The sequence below is a fragment of the Salvia hispanica genome, chromosome 4, assembly GCF_029641045.1.
Source record: "Salvia hispanica isolate PSC_SH4W2 chromosome 4, Shi_PSC_v1, whole genome shotgun sequence".
Lineage (NCBI taxonomy): Eukaryota > Viridiplantae > Streptophyta > Magnoliopsida > Lamiales > Lamiaceae > Salvia > Salvia hispanica.
The window spans coordinates 57,125,873-57,146,212 of record NC_142695.1 but is presented as its reverse complement, the minus strand read 5'-3'; the positions used below and the strand labels follow the sequence as shown (position 1 = coordinate 57,146,212).

Here is a 20,340-nt window from a genome sequence, read left to right as displayed (position 1 = left end):
TTGTAATCATATTGTTAAAGTGTTTGTGTCTTGTTTGGATTTTTTATAACGGATTAGGTCCCACATATATATATTTTAATTAGTTAGTTGACATAGTGATTCGATTTACAATTATTGCATCGACATTCCAAATGACATTGTATGTATATTCAACGTTTCATACCACGTGCGTTCTCGTGCGAAACTCAGAATAAAATCATCATCAATATCTGACTCATTTAACACTTATTTTTCCGTTATTACTTTTACAACCATCTTAGATTCTCATTTTATATTTTACGAAAGTTTGACCTCTAGATTTATAAAAATTTTAAGATTATAATGCAATGTGAAATTGAATTTTGTATATTACACCAATATTATTGTCGGTTTATAATCATACTGTTGAAGTGTTTTGTCTCTTGTTCGAATTTGTTATAACATATTAGGTCCCGCACTCCCGCATATATATGTTGATTGGTTAGTTGACATAGTAATTCGGTTTACCATTATTGCATCGACATCCCAAAAACATTATCTATATATTCAACGCTTCATACCATGTGCAATTTCGTGCGTAACTGAGAATAAAATCATCATCAATATCTAGCGCATTTAAACATTTATTTTTCCGTTATTACTTTTACAACTAACTTAGATTCTCATTATTTTTTACTAAATTAAAATAAAAAACTACCATCAAGAATACACATCTCCAATCATAATACATTAATTTCACAATTGATCCTAAAAAACTCACTAATAGTTTCAATAATGCATATTTTTATCTTTTCCAATTTATCCAAATTTTCTAAATACATGAGATAGTTGGTTTGTGTTAAAATGAAAACCCCTTTTAAAGTGACACCGTGACACCACTTATACAACAATATTATAAACGCTACAAAGCAATATTACAAACACTACACAACCATCTATAGATTGCTGTAGTGTGTCGGATATTGCTGGACAAGAAAAATTGTTGTATAAAGACCAGCAAATTGCTGGCCGTCTTTTTTCGGGGGTCTTTTTTTTTTGCCACGTGGCAGCTTATGATTCGTGCACGTGTATAAATGATTGGCTAGGAATGGTGGTATGATGTTATTTTAAGGGGTGGTGGTAGTAATTTTATATGTTGATTTATTTTTAAATATTGCGATGAATATGATTGGGCTGTGATGTGTGAATGGGTGAGTTTAGTGATTCTTTTATTTGTTGGCACGTTTTGTTTCCGAGTCAGTATTATTCTATCCATTTCGGCTAATTTAGAAAATTATTAATTATTAATTGTCTGAATATTCATATCCATGACTTTCCATAGGCGATCGTCGCTTCAATTTTTTATACCCAAACCAAAAATTACGTGTATCGAATTCAAGATTAAGTATTTATATATTTGATTTTTTTGGGTTGGGTTTTGTTTGCGTCAAACCCTAGAATCCCATTCTCAAAATTCTTGGCTCAACTTTGACTCTTCTTCTCTCAGGAAATTTAATCCTTGCTCAATTTCAATTGCAGAGGTCAGCTGCAATCCCCAATTTCTGGTTCCCGCTTGCTCATTGAGCCGGATTGAAATTTCTCTGGAGGCTAGGGTTTCCATTGATTGGTATGTTTTGATTTCTTTCGGGAATTTATCCTTTTTTGTGTTTTGTTTGGATGAGTAACTGTTTTTTGTTTCCGTGCATTGCTTTTTTGTTTGATTATGTGTCATTTCTGTTTGATTTTTTGAAGACATTTTGTGTTTTTTGTTGATTGGAAAGAGGGATTTGTGATTTGAGTGATGTTGTGGTTGTAAAATGATGGTTTTTCTTATTGATTTTAGGTAGCTGGAAACAGAGTTGAGAGTCGTGAGATTTGAGGGGAAAGGTTTTTGGTTGAGTGGAATAAGAAAGAATTTGGCAAGATGATGTCAAGATCTTATACGAATCTATTGGATTTAGCATCTGGGAATTTCCCGGTGATGGGTCGGGAGAAGGAGCGGAGGCGTTTCCCGAGGGTGATGACGGTTCCGGGGAATATCGCTGAGCTGGACGATGAGCAAGCGAATAGTGTGACATCGGAGAATCCGTCTTCGGTGGCTGGGGATCGGATGATCATAGTGGCGAACATTCTGCCTTTGAGAGCAAAGCGGAGGCCGGACAACAAGGGTTGGAGTTTTAGCTGGAATGAGGATTCGTTGCTTTTGCGGGTTAAGGATGGGTTGCCGGAGGATATGGAAGTGCTGTATGTTGGCTCATTGCCTGTTGATGTTGATCCAATTGAGCAGGATGATGTGGCCAATCATATCCTGGAGAAGTTTAAATGTGTTCCCGCCTTTATTCCGCCCAGTCTTTTGGCTAACTACTATCATGGTTTTTGTAAGAAGCAGCTGTGGCCACTTTTCCATTACATGCTGCCGTTTTCAGCTGATCATGGGGGTAGATTTGATCGGTCCCAGTGGGAAGCGTATGTCTCTGTCAATAAATTGTTCTCGCAGAAAGTGATTGAGGTGCTTAATCCTGAAGATGATTTCGTTTGGATACATGATTATCACTTGATGGTTCTGCCAACGTTTTTGAGGAGGCGTTTTGTCCGCTTGAGGATGGGTTTTTTCCTTCACAGCCCATTCCCCTCTTCCGAGATATACAGATCACTTCCTGTTAGAGAAGAAATCCTCAAGGCCCTACTCAACTCCGACCTTATTGGTTTTCATACCTTCGATTATGCTCGTCATTTTCTCTCTTGTTGCAGTCGGATGTTGGGCATAGAGTATCAGTCAAAGAGAGGATACATTGGGTTGGATTACTATGGAAGGACGATTGGAATAAAGATTATGACGGTTGGAATACATATGGGCCATCTTGAGACTGTACTTAGACAAGCAGATAAAGAACTGAAGGTTGAGGAGCTAAAGCGGCAGTTTGAAGGGAAGACCGTGTTGCTTGGAGTTGATGATATGGACATATTCAAAGGTATCAACTTGAAACTTTTGGCTTTTGAGCAAATGCTCAAGGAGCATCCAAACTGGCAAGGAGAGGCTGTGCTCGTGCAGATCGCAAATCCTGCTAGGGCGAAAGGGATACATTTGGATGAACTACAGGCCGAGATAGAGGAGAGCTGTAATAGAATTTCTAAGGAGTTTGGAAGACCTGGATATGAACCTGTCATTTTTGTTCACCGTTCTTTATCAATCAGTGAAAGAATGGCTTATTACAGCATTGCTGAGTGTGTTGTGGTTACAGCAGTGAGGGATGGGATGAACCTGACGCCGTACGAATATATTATTTCTAGACAGGGCATCACCGGTGCAGAAACAGGTTCAAACTCGAGTGGACCTAAGAAGAGCATGCTAGTGGTATCTGAGTTCATTGGGTGCTCTCCTTCCCTAAGTGGTGCCATTCGTGTCAATCCATGGAATGTTGAAGCAACGGCAGAGGCAATGAATGAGTCTATATCAATGTCGGAAACGGAGAAGGAGTTGCGACACGAGAAGCACTACAGATATGTTAGCACTCATGATGTAGCTTTCTGGTCTAGAAGCTTCTTACAAGATATGGAAAGAACTTGCGCTGAACACTTCCGGAAAAGATGCTGGGGTATTGGTCTTGGATTTGGGTTCCGAGTAGTGGCATTGGATCCTAATTTTAGAAAACTTTCTATTGATGATATTGTGGCTGCTTACTGTAAGGCCAAAAACAGGGCTATACTGTTGGATTATGATGGCACGTTGATGCCTCAAAATTTGATCGTGAAGACTCCAAGTGCTGAGATACTATCTCTTTTGAACAGTCTGTGTTCTGATCCCAAGAATATAGTTTTTATGGTGAGCGGAAGAGGTAGAGAGAGCTTAAGCCAGTGGTTTAATCCTTGCAAGAAGCTTGGACTTGCTGCAGAACATGGCTACTTTTTAAGGTATACACCTAATTTGTCTTCTCTCATTAATTTTAGCTATTTTAGTTTCAGTCAGAGACTATAGTCTGGATATAATATGCTCTTCTGTTACTATATGCCTTTTTCTATTCCAAATTCCCAATTGATAGTGATATCTTACTGACTTTCCAAACAGTCACTAGTGGACCCTAAGATCTTGCATTGCAGTATTTAAAGTCATAATAAGTTAGCATTTGGCAATCTTGTTTTATTGCTTTTTCTGATTCTTGATGTTGTTTTTAAATACCCATCTTTCCCAAGAAGTGAAACTTCTGGACTGTATTAGTAATTCGGTATTTGGATCTGATTTGATGTGTCTTTATTCTGGTGAAACTTCTTGGACTGGATTGGTAATTTGGTATTCTGGTGACTGATTTTGATGTGTCTTTATTTGGGTGAAACTTCTTGGATTGTATTGGTATACTATTTTAGTATTTGGTTGACTGATTTAGTTATCCTTATTAGTAGTAGTTCATTCAATCTTCTGATTGTGGACTGTATCCATTTTCTTGTTTGAGTATGCACCTCTTCTAAAAATGTTTTATTTTTTGGTTGGGGTGGAGGTTGCTTTTGTTTGGTTTTCATTCTTGGTCGGGTTAAATGAGCTGAGTTGCACATTATGATGCTACCCAAGTGTCCAAATCCTTTAGCACTGCCATTTCTAGACCCAGATTGATGATCTGTTTGCTTTTTGAATGACTGATTTGCAGGTGGCCGCAAAGTGAAGAATGGGAAACTTATGGTCAGGGTTCCGATTTTGGCTGGATGCAGATGGCTGAGCCTGTTATGAAATCATATACAGAGGCTACAGATGGTTCTGGGATTGAGAGGAAAGAAAGTTCCTTAGTTTGGCATTATCAGGATGCAGACCCTGTTTTCGGTTATTCTCAGGCAAAGGAAATGTTGGATCATTTGGAGAGTGTCTTGGCAAATGAACCTGTCGCTGTCAAGAGTGGACAGTTGATAGTAGAAATTAAACCTCAGGCATGTCTCCTTATGGTTTTGCTCTTCGATTGCTTAAGGAGTTTTCAGTTTTCATACTATTTTCTCCCTCTTATAATCAGTGTCAAATCTCTCCATCTCGAGCACTCCCTCTTATCCTTATCGCACACGACGAATTTCCTTTCAAAACAACATGAACATTGAATTAAGATTGCTTTTTTTTTTCGTAATGCAGGGTGTTAGCAAAGGTGTAGTTGCTGAAAAGATCTTCACATCGATGACAGAGAAAGGGGAGCAGGCTGATTTCGTACTATGCATTGGCGATGACAGATCCGACGAGGATATGTTTGAACTAATTGGTAATGCTGTGTCCAAAAATATACTTTCATACAATACCGAAGTATTTGCCTGCACTGTCGGTCAAAAACCAAGCAAAGCCAAGTATTATCTGGATGACTCGTCTGAAGTGGTCTCAATGCTCGAGTCTCTCGCTGAAGAAACTTCTCCAGCAGTCTCATCAGATGATGAAGATCATATATCCACAAGAAGATTTAATCGCCTTGCTTCTTTCGATGATTAGTTCTCTAAAGAGAGAGCAACCTGAGTTCGTCTAATGGTATCACTGCTTCTGGATGTTTAGGTTTTAGCCGATAGTATATGGAAATGACGTAATTTTCTTTTACTTTACTTTCTCTCGTTTAAGTCTCATTCTTGTCTCGTTAGGCCTTCTGTTGGGCGAAGTTTATTGAGCTCGTTAGCTGCAATTCTTTGGTGGGTGGGGGGGACGTAGAAAAAATGGAAGTCTGGTACAGGTTAGTGACTCGTAGTCTGAGCTATCGGGTTCTTGAAGCTCTGTTGGTAGTTGTTGATGCTCGAACGAGGGTACTGATTGCGCGAGTAGGAGCCTGCGACCTCGAACTTTTTGGTGAGATCCCCTGTACAGGTTGATTGGTGTTTGGCTGCTGTTTTGATTTGTGCAATGGTTGGTTTAGGGGCAAGACCCAATCAAAATTATGTGAATAATTCTTTTGACTGATGGAATGCGACTTGTTATAAATTCTTTTTGACACTTTGATTCTGGTCTATTCTTTACAGATTTTCTCATTGTTACATAACTTACATAGTTTCAGTCCTATAAACTGTGCCCCGAGTTTTTTGGGTACCCGGACCGGCTATAGTAGGCCGTAGGGTACATGGGTTTAGGGTTTTTTCAGTATGGGTCGGGGTCGGGTAGTAATATATTCCTTTCGTTCCTTATTAATTGAGTTGTTTTTCCATTTTGGAAAGATTTAAGATAATTGGGGTATTTCTATTTTTGACAAAAAGTAACGGTGTTCTCTCTTCATCCTCTTGCTTTGTTCTCTTTTACTTTGTTTATTATAAAATGGAGTACTATTTTTAATCTCCGTGCTTAAAAGAAATGCTTCAATTCATAAGAAACAAATGGTGTATTTTGTTATCCATAATCTTTGGGCTTTGGTCCGAATAGCTCTATAATTTGATAGGGTTATAAATGAAACTTTGTAACCAAAAATATTCGCAACTTGAATCATCTAATAATTCGAATAGATTCGTACTCCTACTATTTACCTCATTTGAAATTAAACCAAGCCCAATAGAATTGACTTAAATAAGAAATTAAACCAAGCCCTATAGGATTGACTTAAAACAAGTACTTTATCCGTTTTGTTCCACAAAATTAGTCAAGTTATTATTTTCTGAAATTCTTAACCATACATTATTACACTACTAATAATGTAACTTCATGTGTCTATGAATCGGCCAACCGGTAGAGATATTAATGTCTGTCCAAAGATCTCAAGTTTGAATTCTCCGTGTGATAATAGGTCGTGTCAAACGAACGACACCTATATATACAAGTAACAAAATAAATATATTAGTTAAAGAATTTATAATTTTTTTCAAGCCGAATTAGTAGATGGGTTGGACCAAAACCCGAAAGTTCATGGTCAGGATTCAGGGGCGGAGCCACGGTGGGGCCAGGGGGGCCCTTGGGCCCCTCACCCATTTTTAGAATTACAATATATATATATTTGTATGCTGGTTATAACATATAAACATTCTAGTGCAGTTGGTCTAACTTTCGGTCACTTGCTTCTGCGGTGCTGGGTTCGACCCTCTCCAGCACCAGTTTTCATATTTAATTAATATATGCTCCTTCCAACTTTGAATCATCATTTAGTAAGATTTATGCTTGCATTCGACCCTCTCCAGCACCACTTTTCATATTTAATTAATATATGCTCCTTCCAACTTTGAATCATCATTTAGTAAGATTTATGCTTGCAGTTCATTTGCTTTTCTTTCTTCTCAAATTAGTATTTTTGTTTACTTTCTCATATTCATTTATACTCATTTTCTTACATTAAAAACTTTTGTTAATTTTTTTTCATCTGTAATTTTGTATAAATCATTTTAAATTGTAATAGTAAGAGATGGTTTTCAAAATTTAAGAGTAGAAAATAATTCTTTTGACTATAAATATTTTTACTATTAATAAAATCAATTTTAATATTATTTCCTTTATTATAAAAAATTTGGAATAATAACTCTTTGATCTAATAAATATATAAAATCATATTTAATTAGTAAAATTGGTATTATACTCTAAAAAAATTTATCATCCATTTTTCACGCTTGGCTTTTTATATTGCTTATGTCCGAGTTGTTTTCGTGTCATTAGCACTGAAAACAATCAACAAATTTTAATGCTCGTATGGGCCCCCCACAGTAAAATTTCTGGCTCCGCCACTGTCAGGATTAACAATTTATAACTCGAAAATATTATACTAGTATTTAGAATGACATAACCGAATCTAACAAATAATCTGAAGGCAGATTGGTTCGATTGAGATCCTTTACATGACTATCAACAGTCCCACCTATGTACTATCATTATTCCAGATAAATAATCAATCACATGATGATACAATACAGTCAATTAGTTCAAACCTATGTATCCAAGAAATCAGTTAGCTCACCAGTAGTCACCACAAGAGCAATGCCCATCTCTAAAATGATGAAATCTACTTGAATCCCTCAAAACAATCTCTCTCCCTTTCACCATCGATACATACTTCATAGCCTCATGACAGTCCTCACACACACGCAGGTTCTTCATCACCCTAATCGGGAGGCCCTCGGGCCCGTTCATCAGCGCGAACGCGACCGCTAGCTTCTCGCTGTGGTGCGCCAAGCTATGCTCCTTCTCCTCCACCTCCGTATCGTGCAATGAAGCCCCTGTCTCGGGCACGTACCCGTGCGATCTCAGCTCATCCATCAGCTCTCTCAAGTATGACTCAATCTCTTCCAATTGTGGATGAGACCTTTCACCAATTCTGAAATGGTGAACCTTGTTCTTGAGTTCATACCAGCTCATCCCCGGCTCTTTCTTGACCGTCAGCGCCTTCATCCGATTCCTCACTCTAGACGCGTCTTGCCATCTCTCCGCGGTGGATTGAGCGTTGGAGAGGAGCACGTACGAGGCAGAGTCGCGAGGGTCGATTTTGACAACTTCCTCTGCTATTCTCTTTGCCATATCCGCGTTTTTGTGCGTTTTGCAGCCCGAGAGGAGAGTTTTCCACGTGACTGCATCCGGGGGCACGGGCATTGATCTGATGAAGCGCTCGGCTTCCTCTAAACAGCCTGCGCGGCTGAGGAGATCGACCACGCAGGTGTAGTGCTTCACTCCGAGTTCTACTCTGTATCTCTTGATCATTTGGTTGAAAAGCTGAATCCCCTTTTCTTTCAATCCACTGTGACTACATGAATACAACAGGCTCAAGAATGTGATTTCGTTCGCCTCCATCCCTTCGAGCTCCATCCGGTTAAACAGCTCGATCGCCTTGTCTCCCCTCCCGTGGAAGCCATAAGCAGCGATCATCGAAGAGATAAGCACGCGGTCACTTGAAGAGGCTACTCCCCTCTCTTGAAAAGCCCTCACCGCGTCGTCCAAGCAGCCACACCGCGAGTACATGGTGAGCAACGAGGTGACGACAGCAGCATCCGACATCGCCCCTGCCTTCACCGCCTCAGCGTGAAGCTGCTGCCCCTGCCCGAGCGTCGAGAGCTCGGAGCACGAGGTGACCACGCTCACGAACGTGATGGTGTCCGGATAAAACCCGGCCCTCCTCATCAGGTAGTACGTTTCCAGCGCGGACGAGGGGCGGCCGTTCTGGACAAGGCCGGCGATGAGCGTGTTACAAACGACAACGTTACGCAACGGCGCGTGCTGAATCACTCTCTCAGCCAAGATCAGGCATCCACACCTCATATACATATGAGCAACCGAGTTCCCCACCACCAAATCTTGATCAAGGCCTAATCGAATCGCGTAGCAATGCACCTGTTCTCCTCTCATCGAATCCCTCAGCCCGGCACACCCTCTCGACACGCTAGCCAGCGTAAACGCGTCCGAAGAAACCCCTTCGCTGTGCATTCGAGCAAACAATCGCAGCCCCTCCTCGTTGAGCTCGCTCCCGATCATCCCGGTGATGACCGCGTTCCACGTCGCGGGATTCCTCTCTCCCATCTCCTCAAACAGCTCGATTGCGGGAGCCAGCTCCCCGTTCTGAATGTGGGCCCCGATCACGATGTTGTAGGACATGACGTTTCGGTGGGGCATTGCGTCGAACACCTGGAGGGCGGAGTCGAGGCGGTGGAGTTTGGCGTAGGCGTTGATGAGGTGGTTGGAGAGGAACTTGAAGGTGAGCCAGCCGGTGGTGGTGAGGATGGAGTGGAGCTGGTGGGCGGCCGGGAGAGAGGGGACGGCGACGCATGCTTTGAGGAGGTGGGAGATTAAAAGGGGGTTTGAGGAGATGAGGTTGAAGTGGGTGGTGAAGGCTTCCTTGAGATGGCCTCGGCCGCACAAGGCAACGAGCGACGTCATCTGGTTCGAGTTCTCCGTGGCACGGTCTTTAAATTTAAAGTCATTTTAAAAAAAAAGGAAAGCCTCAATTGCAAAAGGGGTTATTGGCGCCTAACTACCAAACTTTCGAATATTTTATTTTATTTTCACGAACTTCGAACTTGACATCTAATATCATCTGGTGTGCCTGTTGGGGTCGGGCACGGAAAAATTATTGGTATGCGTTGCGTTTTCTTATACTTTATTCAAAATGTATAGTACTAAGCTTACTTCTGCATTCATTATAGAGAAAATGTTAATTTTTGTTCTAAACATATTCAAAATATGAATTTAGTCCAAAACATTCACTTTTTGAAAAACAGGTTCATAACAAACAAAATTCTAAATCGAAGCGGTCCTTTTTTTTACGGTTCCGTCAAAAAACTAACAATCATGCCACTATGCAATTAACGTTGACCTTTAGTTTTTGACGGAACTATCGAAAAAAAGGATTAGTTCGTCGACTTCATTTGTTATTGACCAATAAAAGTAAATGTTTTGGACTAAATTCGTATTTCGACCATATGATTAGGACTAAAATTGACCTTTACTCTTCATTATATACCATTAATTTGTATCAACATAGCTAAGTGGAACTTGTAGGTGTAATATTTACTTGTATTCTACTATAATGAAAACAAGAAATTATACAAAGTGAAAACAACATTAAAACTATATGGTCAAGTTTAGCCTAACATGAAATCATGCTGCTATTGCAGCAGGTGCAGGAGTCACTCTGTTCTCAGCTGGGATTTCCACAAATTCCGAAAGAATCGCTCTGAATTCGTCACCCGTGATCGTCTCCTTCTCGATCAGGACCTCGACGATCTTATCTATGGCTTCCCGGTTGTTCCGGATGTGGCCCAACGCGATCTCGTATGCGGAATCTGAGAGCGTCTTGATCGCAACGTCAATGTCCTCCGCGAGCTTCTCGGACATGGAGTTCCTCGCCATCATCCTCATGAACACGTCCCCACTCTGAGCGGACGAGTCCATCAGCGACCACGGCCCGATATCGGACATGCCAAACGTAACCACCATCTACGGGGCAAATATTACTGACTAGTTTAGACCATATATGAAAAACATCAAATAAAAAGCTTGATTAGAATATCCTTCTGACCACTAACTTTTTCCACCCACTTTCTTTCTTATACATTTCTCAAACCCGAGCCAAGTCAAAGTGAGGCAGATAGACGGATGGAGTATATAACAATAGGACCTACATTCTACTAACTTTTTTTTTTCACTTACGTTCCTTGACATTTCTTAAAACCTGTGCCGAATCAAATTGTGACATTTATTCCCAGAAGGAGGGAGTATAGCATAAGAAGGTTTACCTGCTTAGCCAAACCAGTGATCTGCTGTAGATCACCGGCTGCGCCAGTCGTCACCTCGGGCTCACCGAATATGACCTCCTCGGCAGCTCTGCCACCGAGCCCACCAACGATTCTGGCGAAGAGCTGCTGCTTGGAAATCAGGGTCGGATCATCTGCGGGGATGAACCAGGTCAGGCCACGTGCTTGGCCGCGAGGGACTAACGTGACTTTCTGAACAGCATCATGCCCCGGTGTTAGAGTTCTGCATCAAGAAAGCAAGCCTCGACGTTAATGGACAACATATACGCTACCAGCAAAAGTTGAAAATATACATAGAAACGAACAACGTTAATGGAGAACATATAATGCTACCAACAAAAGGTCGAAAATATGCATAGAAACGAACCCTCTGCAATTTGTCACTTACCCACAAATGGCATGGCCTACTTCATGGTAAGCCACAAGACTTTTGCTCTTGCCATCAGTCATCACGGTTCCTTCCATTCCAGCAACTATCCGATCGATTGAATCATCGATTTCTTTGGACGAGATTGCTGTCTTGCCACGGCGACCAGCCAGAATAGCAGCCTCGTTCAAGAGATTAGCAAGATCGGCCCCACTAAATCCAGGCGTCCTCATGGCTATTATCTCGAGTGATACGTCTGTGCTAAACTTTTTGTTGCTTGCGTGAACCTTCAGAATGTCGGTTCTTCCACGAACATCCGGGACATCAACAGAGACCTGCAAAAAAGTCACAACGTTAATAATCCTTCTCGGAGTGTCATTTATCTCCGGGAGAGTAAACAGTAGGTGCGAATTACCTGTCTGTCGAACCTTCCTGGCCGTAGCAAGGCAGAGTCGAGAATATCTGCACGGTTAGTTGCTGCAATGACAATCACGCCAGTGTTCCCTTCAAAACCATCCATTTCTGTCAAGAGCTGATTTAGCGTCTGCTCCCTTTCATCGTTCCCTCCACCAATACCCGCTCCTCTTTGACGCCCAACAGCATCAATCTCATCAACAAACACGATACACGGTGCGTTCTCCTTGGCCTTCTTGAAAAGATCACGGACCCGTGAAGCGCCAACGCCAACAAACATCTCAACAAACTCAGAACCCGAAATGGAGAAAAAAGGAACGCCTGCTTCACCGGCAATAGCCTTGGCCAGCAAGGTCTTCCCTGTGCCCGGAGGCCCAACAAGAAGAACTCCCTTAGGAATACGAGCACCCACAGCAGTGAACCTCTCAGGCCTCTTCAAGAACTCCACCACCTCCACGAAATCTTGCTTTGCCTCATCCACCCCAGCAACGTCATCAAAAGTCACCCCCGTGTTTGGTTCCATTTGGAATTTAGCCTTCGATTGGCCAATGCCTAAAGGGAAACCGGGGCCACCAGGTCCACCCGTTCCACCCGAGTTTCGTCTCGATAAAAGGAAAAGACCACCTACTAAAATCAAAGGGAACGCCAGATTCCCGATCAAGTTAAACAAAAAGGAGCCAGAATCTTCTTGAGCATTGTGTGCAGCAAAGTCGATATTCTTCTCCCTGAACTTCTGCAGAAGCTCCTGACTGAGGCCCGGGAGCTGCACACGCACTCTCTGCACTCGGTTTCCCAACTCAGGAGAAATAGCCTCGACGATAGCAATGGTTCCATTTTCAAATAAATCGACCTTCTGCACCCTATCCTGATCTAAATACTCCAAAAACCTCGAATAAGACATCCTCGAATTCGAAACGCTTTCATCATCTGCAATTGCATTGCCACTGCCTAGCAATGCAGGCACTGCAACTGCAGCATTTCCGAGCAACAGCTTAAGAAAGCCTCGCCTTCCTTCATTTATCGTTCGATCCTGGGATGCTTTTATAGTGACGAATTTGGACGATTTACTCAACGCTGGAAGGCTGGTGGACTGGATAAACTGCCGGCCGAATATTTCCTTGCTCAGACCAGTTTTTCTAGTAGTACTACCTGCACCTAAACCGTTTCCCACTACACATGCTGATGAAGCAGCCATCAATCAGCCTTCTTCTGCAATTCAGCAAGCTTCAAAATTTATTCAAAAGATAGTCACATATACAAAGGGAAACTATAGTTCAACTTATCAAAAGATCGTCTTCCCTTCAAATAGAGAGTAGTACGAAACAAACTAAGTAGTACTCCCTCTGTCCCAACGAAGATGACTCATTTCACAAAATGAAAACAATGCTTTCTCATACTTTATTCTCTCCACTTAACACACGAAATAATACCCCATTAAATCTCGCGCCATCAAGAAAGGTGTCAAAAGATAGTCTTCCCTTCAAATAGAAAGTACGAAACAAACTAAGTACTACTCCATCTGTCCCAACGAAGATGACTCATTTCAAAAAGTGCAAACAATGCTTTCTCATACTTTATTCTCTCCACTCAATACACGAAATAATACTCCATTAAATCTCGCGCCATCAAGAAAGGTGTCATCTTCGTTGAGACAGAGGAAGTACTTTAATTCGAAATTTCAAAATCTTGGTTTAAATGCATAATTCCAGTAATTACATAATCAATGAAGCTAGAAAAACATAAGAAAAAAAGGAATTCATGTATGACGATAAATAGGAGGAGAAACACAAATACATAAGCAAACAAATTAAAAAAGATCACTTTTTTAAGCATCAATATTACTTCAAATCTACTAACAATCACATTAAATCTAAAAAATTAGCCATAACTAGAGGAATTAAATGAAAAGCTACTTCAATCAAATCAATATATTTCGACAAAATTGCTCAAAACACACCACGAAAATGCCGGGTTTATAATTTATCGCAGCACAGTTCTACAGCTACACAGAATAATCAAGCAAGACAGCTCAATTAAAAGCACAAATCAATGAAGCTATGTGAAATAGACTAACGGAAGGCGATACCTATGATTGAAGGAGCTGAGATTGGAGAAGGAAAATGGAGGCAGTTAGAGAATATAGAGAATTGTTGTGGTGTGTATTTGGTCTACGTGGGTTGTTGTGGATAATTGAAGTGTTGCACTCCAAAGTTTTGGTCTTTATAGGAGTTTCCTCTCTTCGTTTTTGGCATTTTTGTGTTAGATATTTGATTGAATTTGGGGATCTAGGGTCTGCAGGATTTGGAATTGGGAGTGTAATTATTTGGTTTAATTTTCACTTTAATTTTGTGCCTTTATTATATTCATTGAAATTTTTTAGTGATGCCGGATGACTGGTAAGTATTGGTTTTGAATTGTTAGTTCTGATTCGGCAGAATGTGGAATAGCAGCCCATGGTCTTGATTTCGATTCAAAATGAACGATTTCAAACTGTCAGTTATAGTCTCGTTGAAGATATTTATTAAATTTGGAATTATACAGATAGGACTAGCATAGGTCGTGACTCATGTGCAAGTATGACAAGCACAATCGAGAAATGATCCGAACTTCTAGTTATAGTTCAAAATTTTGAAACCAGATCGGACTATCTGAATTCACAATTCCATTTGTGTTTCGACCCATGATTGTTGTCAATGGTTCTGAACTGAAGGTCAATAATGCAGTTTCCGGTAAAATTATCATCGGTTCTGATTTAACCATGGATTTTTATATTCATTTGTGTCCAACATAATCTTCGGATGCCAAATTATTCTTCGTGATGTTGAATCCATACTAAAAACCACCATCTTCTTAGACATCTCTTACTTTCTACCCAAAAATCAAATTTTTTTTTTAATAAATGTTTAGATTAGGACACCAAACAATTTATATATGATATCTACATTTTATATCTTATCTATGGAATACAAAAGATGCACTACCAATATTTTTGTATACAATATATCTTGGTTTAAATGATCTTATTAATGGTAGTATTTTTAAATAAAAGGACATGGTAATTAATATTCTTATACTCCAAACTCCTTAAAACAATTGTATGAAGAAAAAAAATTGGGAGTGGAGAAAATTAAGAAGAGGACAAAGTCTTAGGGAAAAATATGAAAAATGATTCACACTATCATTTCCCACTCCATTTTCTTTTGTGGTCATAAAATATTTTAGTGGTAATTGGCACTGCAATTAGTTGTGATACACGTGTACATTTCATGTACATGTATCCCATTTATACAATTGTTTATATTAAATTATTTTATTAATCATGTTTTATCATTCAATGACCACTTTTAGTAGATCATGCTTTATCACTCATATTAAACACCTCCTACGAATAATCATTGACCCATAAGTAGTACTATATGGTTCAAGAGAAATGCTTAGCTAGTACACTATGCTAGTATTAGCATTTATTCAATTAATACTAGTAGTATAAATTATAATAAAAGTAATTTCAATCAAAAGCTTAGTCAAATTTCTAGTAAATCTTACACTACTATAATGTTGAATAAAATATTAAACCATAATTTTTTCAAATATTTCATTTGTGTACAATATAATGTCTTTTAGTAAAACAAAAAAACACAATTTAATGAAAATAACACAAGAAAAAAGAAAATAAGAAAAAAAATGATTATTTCATGCAACGACGTCCTTTTTTCATGGAGGAGACGATTGCGAAAAATTGAAATTTCATGATGTAGCATTCCATTTTCAATCATGTCGAAATCTAACCGAATTTGATTTATATGACTACTATTAACTACTCCCTCCGTCCGTGAAATGTTGTCCAGTTTTACCATTTTTACAATTCATGAAAAGTTGTCCACTTTGCTTTTTTTTTTCCAACTCTTTACACTCACATTTTATTACTACAAAACTAATATATAAATGTGAGAACTCCATTTCTCTAACTTTTTCAACTCATTTTTTTTCATATTTCTGAAAACTCGTGCCGAGTCAAACTTGGACAATATTTCATGGACAAAGGGATAATCAATACAATTATTTACATCTAAAACTCAGTATAATAAATTCGGAATCATTGAATAACAAAATAAATGAGAAATTTATTGAATTATTTAATTACTATCAAAGAAATTAAATGAGAGGAGTGAATTACGCTGAAAAGTGAACATAATGGTAAAAAGTCAAATCGAAAAAATGCACATGTGAAAAGGTAAAGTGGAAGCACTGTTTGACAGAATGAGCTAATAAAGCAAAATAAAAAGCCCAAATTAGAAAAACAAAAATTAGGGTTTACCATCACTCCCCCTTTCTGCAAAAATCCCCAATTATCACCTCTTAATCGGAGAAATCAAAGCCTCCATGGATCCGGTAACTCTCCAATTCCCGATAATATTAACCGCCGCCGCCGATATCGCCGCCGATGAGCTGCCGGAAACTGCCGCGGAGCTCAAAGACGACATTCTCGAAGAAATCCTGTCGTGGCTGCCGGCGAAGTCTGTTCTCCGGTGGAAGAGCGTGAGCAAGCCATGGCAGCGGATGCTCGACAAGCCTGTTTTCTCGCGAATCCACTTCTCCAGAGCTCCGGCCTGCCCTCTCCTCGTCTCCGGCGGGCGATCGGTCTGCAGATCCTGCCGGATTCTCCATCTGGTGGAGGGGCGGAGCGTCTCCGATCTCGATTCCGGCGCCTGGAGCTCAAGGCTGATCTCTCGATTCGACATCCGCACGCGCGCCGCCGCGGCGGCGGAGCCGCCGAAGGTGCAGGATGTTTTCCTCCGCCCCAACACCAACGCGACCTCCTGCGAGGGATTGCTCTGCTGGACCGCCTACGATCAGAATCGCGGCGATTGCATTGTTGTATGCAATCCGATCACGGCGGAATACGTCTCGCTCTCGTCATCGCCGATGGATGAGGACGACATCTACGCCTTCGTCGGGATGGGGTATAGCGCTGCGAAGAAGCGATTCGAGCTTCTGAGGATGGCGGCGAGGGCGGACGATGAGGAGGAGGATATGTTTTTCTGGCCGGAGATTCAATCCGTTGGAGGAAACGGCGACGGGAGCTGGAGGCGCGTTGGCGGAGGAACCTCTCAGTATGTTTTATGCCGAACGATTTCGCAGGTGGTTTACGTCTCCGGTGGGGTTTACTGGAGCTACGATGGCTACTCGGTCGTTTGCTGCTACGATTTCGACAACGCTCTGTTTCAGATCGTCGCGTTGCCTAAAATGAGCCTCTCGATGCTCGAAACCAACAGCATTGCCTCGAAGAGCATGAGTTTAGGTGTGTTGGATGGCGCCCTCTGCGCGTCCCTTGTCTGCCCGGGGGATGGCCATGTCGAGCTCTTCGTGCTGGAGGGTGCCAACACCGGGCTGCAGTGGAGGAAGCTCTACGATGTGGAGACGAGGACGACGTTTTTGGAGCACGCGGGCGTTCTGTGGCCGAGGGGGCAGTACAAGGCGATCAAGTACCTGAGCCGGGGCGAGATCTTGATGCACGACTGGAGGGGGAAGTTTGTGATCTACAACCCGGTCACGAAGGAGGAGAGGCACGTGTGCGTGCTGGAGGATTCGCGGCTTGAGGAGGATCTGAGGAACGACGGGGTTGATGATCTGCAGGTCGTGTCTCACGTCCCGCGCCTCGGGAGGCTGAGGGAGGCCTTGAATGTGGGTGAGGAGGAAGTGCAGGTGATGAAGGGCTTGAATTTGTATGATGAAGAGGAGCAGAGGTCTCTTGAGGAAGATGAATGAAATTTGTTGTAATACTATATTTGAAGTGAATTGCAAAACTAGAATAGAAAGGTGTGCTGTCTCTGCTGTGTAACAGAGCCTTGTATTATAGAATCAAATATTAATCTATTCCAAATCAATTCCAGTTTTTCTTCACCAAAAATCCCAGTTTACATACATAATAATCAAGCCTTTCTAATCATTTAAGATGCATCATTACATTACATTACATTACAAGCACAGAATAACAGATTTACATAACTACATCAAATGGTTTATTTTATGTCTTCAGATTTTCATGCCATTCTAACATTACTAATTAAAATGCTTACCAGTAGACTGATATGCTTGCTTCACAGCTCCAGTTCATAACAATCTATGCTTGCTAACACTTTCGGACCTTTTCTCGTACTCGCTTCCAGAGCTTCCGGCACTATCCCCATCATCACTCGGCAACGAGCTCAAACTCGAAGCATCCCTCTCCAAGAGAACCAAACTGCAGACGAAGCTATCCACAGCTAGAGAGCGCTGATACGTATCTGATCTATGCCCGCGAAGTCCAAAATCCTTAACCCGGCCCCCTTCCTGATCTACACAAACCAAACGACCATCCTGACAAACAACCACCGCTTCACCTTGTTTCCTGATCCACAACGGCCTCAGAAGCTCACTGCCAACACTAGTAAAGTCGAAGCAGAATTTCTTCGTCCAAGATTTCTCAACACCGTACTCCTGCATCACCCAAACACTATAACACAGCGCTGCACCAGGCACATGCCATAGATTGAGAGCAAGGCAATCCATATAGACGGCCAGATCCCGACCCCTGAACTGACCATCGCTCCCTTGAAGAACCGGCAGCTTCATCGTCCTGAAAGCCTCTAGACACATATCAAACGCCACAACCACATCGTACGAATCCATGTACCGAGCAATCCAGTGCGAAGCCCCGTTAACAAACACTTGGCGAGCACGGCTACATATAACCGGAACAAGCTCGACACAGCAGCTCAGATCCTTCCACACACCACTGCTCAGCTTGTAAACCTCAATTTGGGGATTCACACCAACATCAACATACGTAATTCTCACAACCTTATAATCACTAGAAACAGAATCAAATCCAAACCCTAGGTACTGATTGAACGAACCGTACGAATTGTAAATCAAATTAGGCTTCGGAAGCAAAACCGATCTCCTCACACTCGGATTCCACAGAACAACCGTGTTCATCAAATAAACCCGATCGTCGGAGAGGCAGAGCAATCCGTTGCAGCTACCGACGATCGTGAAAAACGAATTCATGCTCTTAAACGGAAATTGAAATGCAGCGACACGATTGAGCGACGACGATGAATCATCGTCGGAATACAATTCATAGCGCTCGGAGCTTTTGATGCAGCGGCGGAGGAGGAGTGAGGGAGCTACCTGCTGCGCGAATCGGAGGTGCGATGCGGTGAATTCGGGGCTGGTGATGAGAGAGCGCCATGATTTGGAGACGGCGGTGCAGCGGAGGAGGGATTTCACCGGCAATCGGTGGAGAATGTTGATTACGATGTCCTCGAGGAAGTAATCCGCCATTTTTTTGGTGCTGATTCGGTCACATGCGTGAATTATATATGTTATCCGTTCCGAGATTTCGTGAGAAAACCGAAATTGTTGAAGAAAAAGTCGTTTCTGCTGTGGAAAAATGTGAAAAATGAGGGAATGGTGTGAATCTGAAGATGGTGACGAGTTTTGAGAGTGATTAGTGTTTACTAATTCTGGAGAGAGAGAGAGAGATGGATTATGTTGTTTTTAGAGAGAGATGGATTATGTTTACTATTCCCTCCGTCCCGTTAAGAATAAGATAGTAACACGTTTTCCTTTTATGTTTGTCCCAACTAAAATAACACATTTTCTTTTTTGGAAACTTTCACTCTCCAATCAATATATTCAACCATTTTTTTTTCACTCTTATTAAAATATTCATTTTTCTTTCTCTTTCTATTTTAATACTTACACCCATATTTTCTCTCTCAAATTAAATACTTTAACCAGTAACTCCTAAAATCTTGTGCCGGCTAAGAAATGTGTTATCTTAGCTGGGACGGAGGGAATATTATTCCTTCAGTCTCATAATAATTGTCAATCTTTTCCATTTTAGTTTGTCACATAATAATTGTAAGAGTTCATTTTTATCATAAATAGTACTCCCTCCGTCCCGGCTAAGATGACACATTGCTTAGCCGACACGGGATTTTAGGAGTTATTGGTTAAAGTGTTTAATTGGAGAGAGAAGGTGGATGTGAGTATTAAAGTAGAGAGATAAAGAAAGATGGATATTTTAATAGGAGTGAGAAAAAGTGGTTGAGTGTATTAATTGGAGAGAGAAAGTTACCAAAAAAGAAAATGTATCATCTTAGTTGGGACAAACTAAAAAGGAAAATGTGTCATCTTGAGCGGGACGGAGGGAGTAAATAGATCTCACATTTCACAAACTCACTTCACTCACATTTTATTATAAACTCAATATAAAAAAGTGGATTCCAACTTCTATTAACTTTTTCAACCAACTTTTTGCGTGGGACAATGATAATGGAAAGGAGGGTGTAATATTTAATATTACTTAGTGTGGTATGTAGGTGACTTTAATCAAAGTTACATCATAAGGTTAGTTTTTTTAAATAATCATATTATTAGTGTGGTGTGTATTT

The 20,340-nt window shown here is 41.0% G+C and overlaps 5 protein-coding genes and 1 pseudogene across 7 annotated transcripts; 3 read left to right on the top strand and 3 right to left on the bottom strand.

Moving 5' to 3' along the window:
* Positions 1-1,269: 1,269 nt before the first annotated feature.
* LOC125194164 (putative alpha,alpha-trehalose-phosphate synthase [UDP-forming] 7) lies at positions 1,270-5,902 on the top strand. Its single transcript, XM_048092231.2, has 4 exons — positions 1,270-1,585; positions 1,802-3,870; positions 4,599-4,872; positions 5,066-5,902. Exons 2-4 carry the CDS (start codon positions 1,883-1,885, stop codon positions 5,408-5,410), a joined length of 2,607 nt encoding a protein of 868 aa, XP_047948188.1. The 5' UTR covers positions 1,270-1,585; positions 1,802-1,882; the 3' UTR covers positions 5,411-5,902.
* A 1,766-nt stretch (positions 5,903-7,668) lies between these two features.
* On the bottom strand, positions 7,669-9,824 carry LOC125194167 (pentatricopeptide (PPR) repeat protein). Its single transcript, XM_048092236.2, has one exon. The coding sequence runs from the start codon at positions 9,737-9,739 to the stop codon at positions 7,829-7,831; it is 1,911 nt and encodes a 636-aa protein (XP_047948193.1). The 5' UTR covers positions 9,740-9,824; the 3' UTR covers positions 7,669-7,828.
* Positions 9,825-10,285: 461 nt separating this feature from the next.
* Positions 10,286-14,141, bottom strand: LOC125194165 (ATP-dependent zinc metalloprotease FTSH 2, chloroplastic-like). 3 transcript variants are annotated; one of them, XM_048092233.2, is made up of 5 exons: positions 13,983-14,141; positions 11,898-13,105; positions 11,504-11,817; positions 11,098-11,338; positions 10,286-10,798 (listed from the first exon to the last, which is right to left on the bottom strand). In XM_048092233.2, the coding sequence occupies exons 2-5, from the start codon at positions 13,089-13,091 to the stop codon at positions 10,460-10,462; spliced, it is 2,088 nt and encodes a 695-aa protein (XP_047948190.1). In that variant the 5' UTR covers positions 13,092-13,105; positions 13,983-14,141; the 3' UTR covers positions 10,286-10,459. The 3 variants fall into 3 exon arrangements, with proteins under 3 accessions (XP_047948190.1, XP_047948191.1, XP_047948192.1); XM_048092234.2 differs by having other exon boundaries at positions 11,898-13,120; positions 13,983-14,112; XM_048092235.2 differs by lacking the exon at positions 13,983-14,141 and adding an exon at positions 13,854-13,957.
* A 257-nt stretch (positions 14,142-14,398) lies between these two features.
* LOC125197572 (U6 spliceosomal RNA) lies at positions 14,399-14,507 on the top strand (annotated as a pseudogene).
* Positions 14,508-16,178: 1,671 nt separating this feature from the next.
* Positions 16,179-17,789, top strand: LOC125194302 (putative F-box protein At2g02030). The gene has a single exon (XM_048092446.2). It carries the CDS (start codon positions 16,280-16,282, stop codon positions 17,663-17,665), a length of 1,386 nt encoding a protein of 461 aa, XP_047948403.1. The 5' UTR covers positions 16,179-16,279; the 3' UTR covers positions 17,666-17,789.
* Positions 17,790-17,813: 24 nt separating this feature from the next.
* Positions 17,814-19,430, bottom strand: LOC125194303 (F-box protein CPR1-like). Its single transcript, XM_048092447.2, has one exon. It carries the CDS (start codon positions 19,223-19,225, stop codon positions 18,011-18,013), a length of 1,215 nt encoding a protein of 404 aa, XP_047948404.1. The 5' UTR covers positions 19,226-19,430; the 3' UTR covers positions 17,814-18,010.
* Between the last annotated feature and the right edge of the window lie 910 nt (positions 19,431-20,340).

Excerpts from the sequence above, each read along its gene's own strand:
- LOC125194302 (XM_048092446.2), top strand. The coding sequence starts at position 16,280 with ATGGATCCGGTAACTCTCCAATTCCCGATAATATTAACCGCCGCCGCC.
- LOC125194167 (XM_048092236.2), bottom strand. The coding sequence starts at position 9,739 with ATGACGTCGCTCGTTGCCTTGTGCGGCCGAGGCCATCTCAAGGAAGCC.
- LOC125194303 (XM_048092447.2), bottom strand. The coding sequence starts at position 19,225 with ATGGCGGATTACTTCCTCGAGGACATCGTAATCAACATTCTCCACCGA.
- LOC125194164 (XM_048092231.2), top strand. The coding sequence starts at position 1,883 with ATGATGTCAAGATCTTATACGAATCTATTGGATTTAGCATCTGGGAAT. Across the intron at positions 3,871-4,598 it reads GAACATGGCTACTTTTTAAG|GTGGCCGCAAAGTGAAGAAT; the intron begins GTATACACCTAA and ends ACTGATTTGCAG. Across the intron at positions 4,873-5,065 it reads TAGTAGAAATTAAACCTCAG|GGTGTTAGCAAAGGTGTAGT; the intron begins GCATGTCTCCTT and ends TTCGTAATGCAG.
- LOC125194165 (XM_048092233.2), bottom strand. The coding sequence starts at position 13,091 with ATGGCTGCTTCATCAGCATGTGTAGTGGGAAACGGTTTAGGTGCAGGT. Across the intron at positions 11,818-11,897 it reads CAGGAAGGTTCGACAGACAG|GTCTCTGTTGATGTCCCGGA; the intron begins GTAATTCGCACC and ends ACTTTTTTGCAG. Across the intron at positions 11,339-11,503 it reads GTAGGCCATGCCATTTGTGG|AACTCTAACACCGGGGCATG; the intron begins GTAAGTGACAAA and ends TTCTTGATGCAG.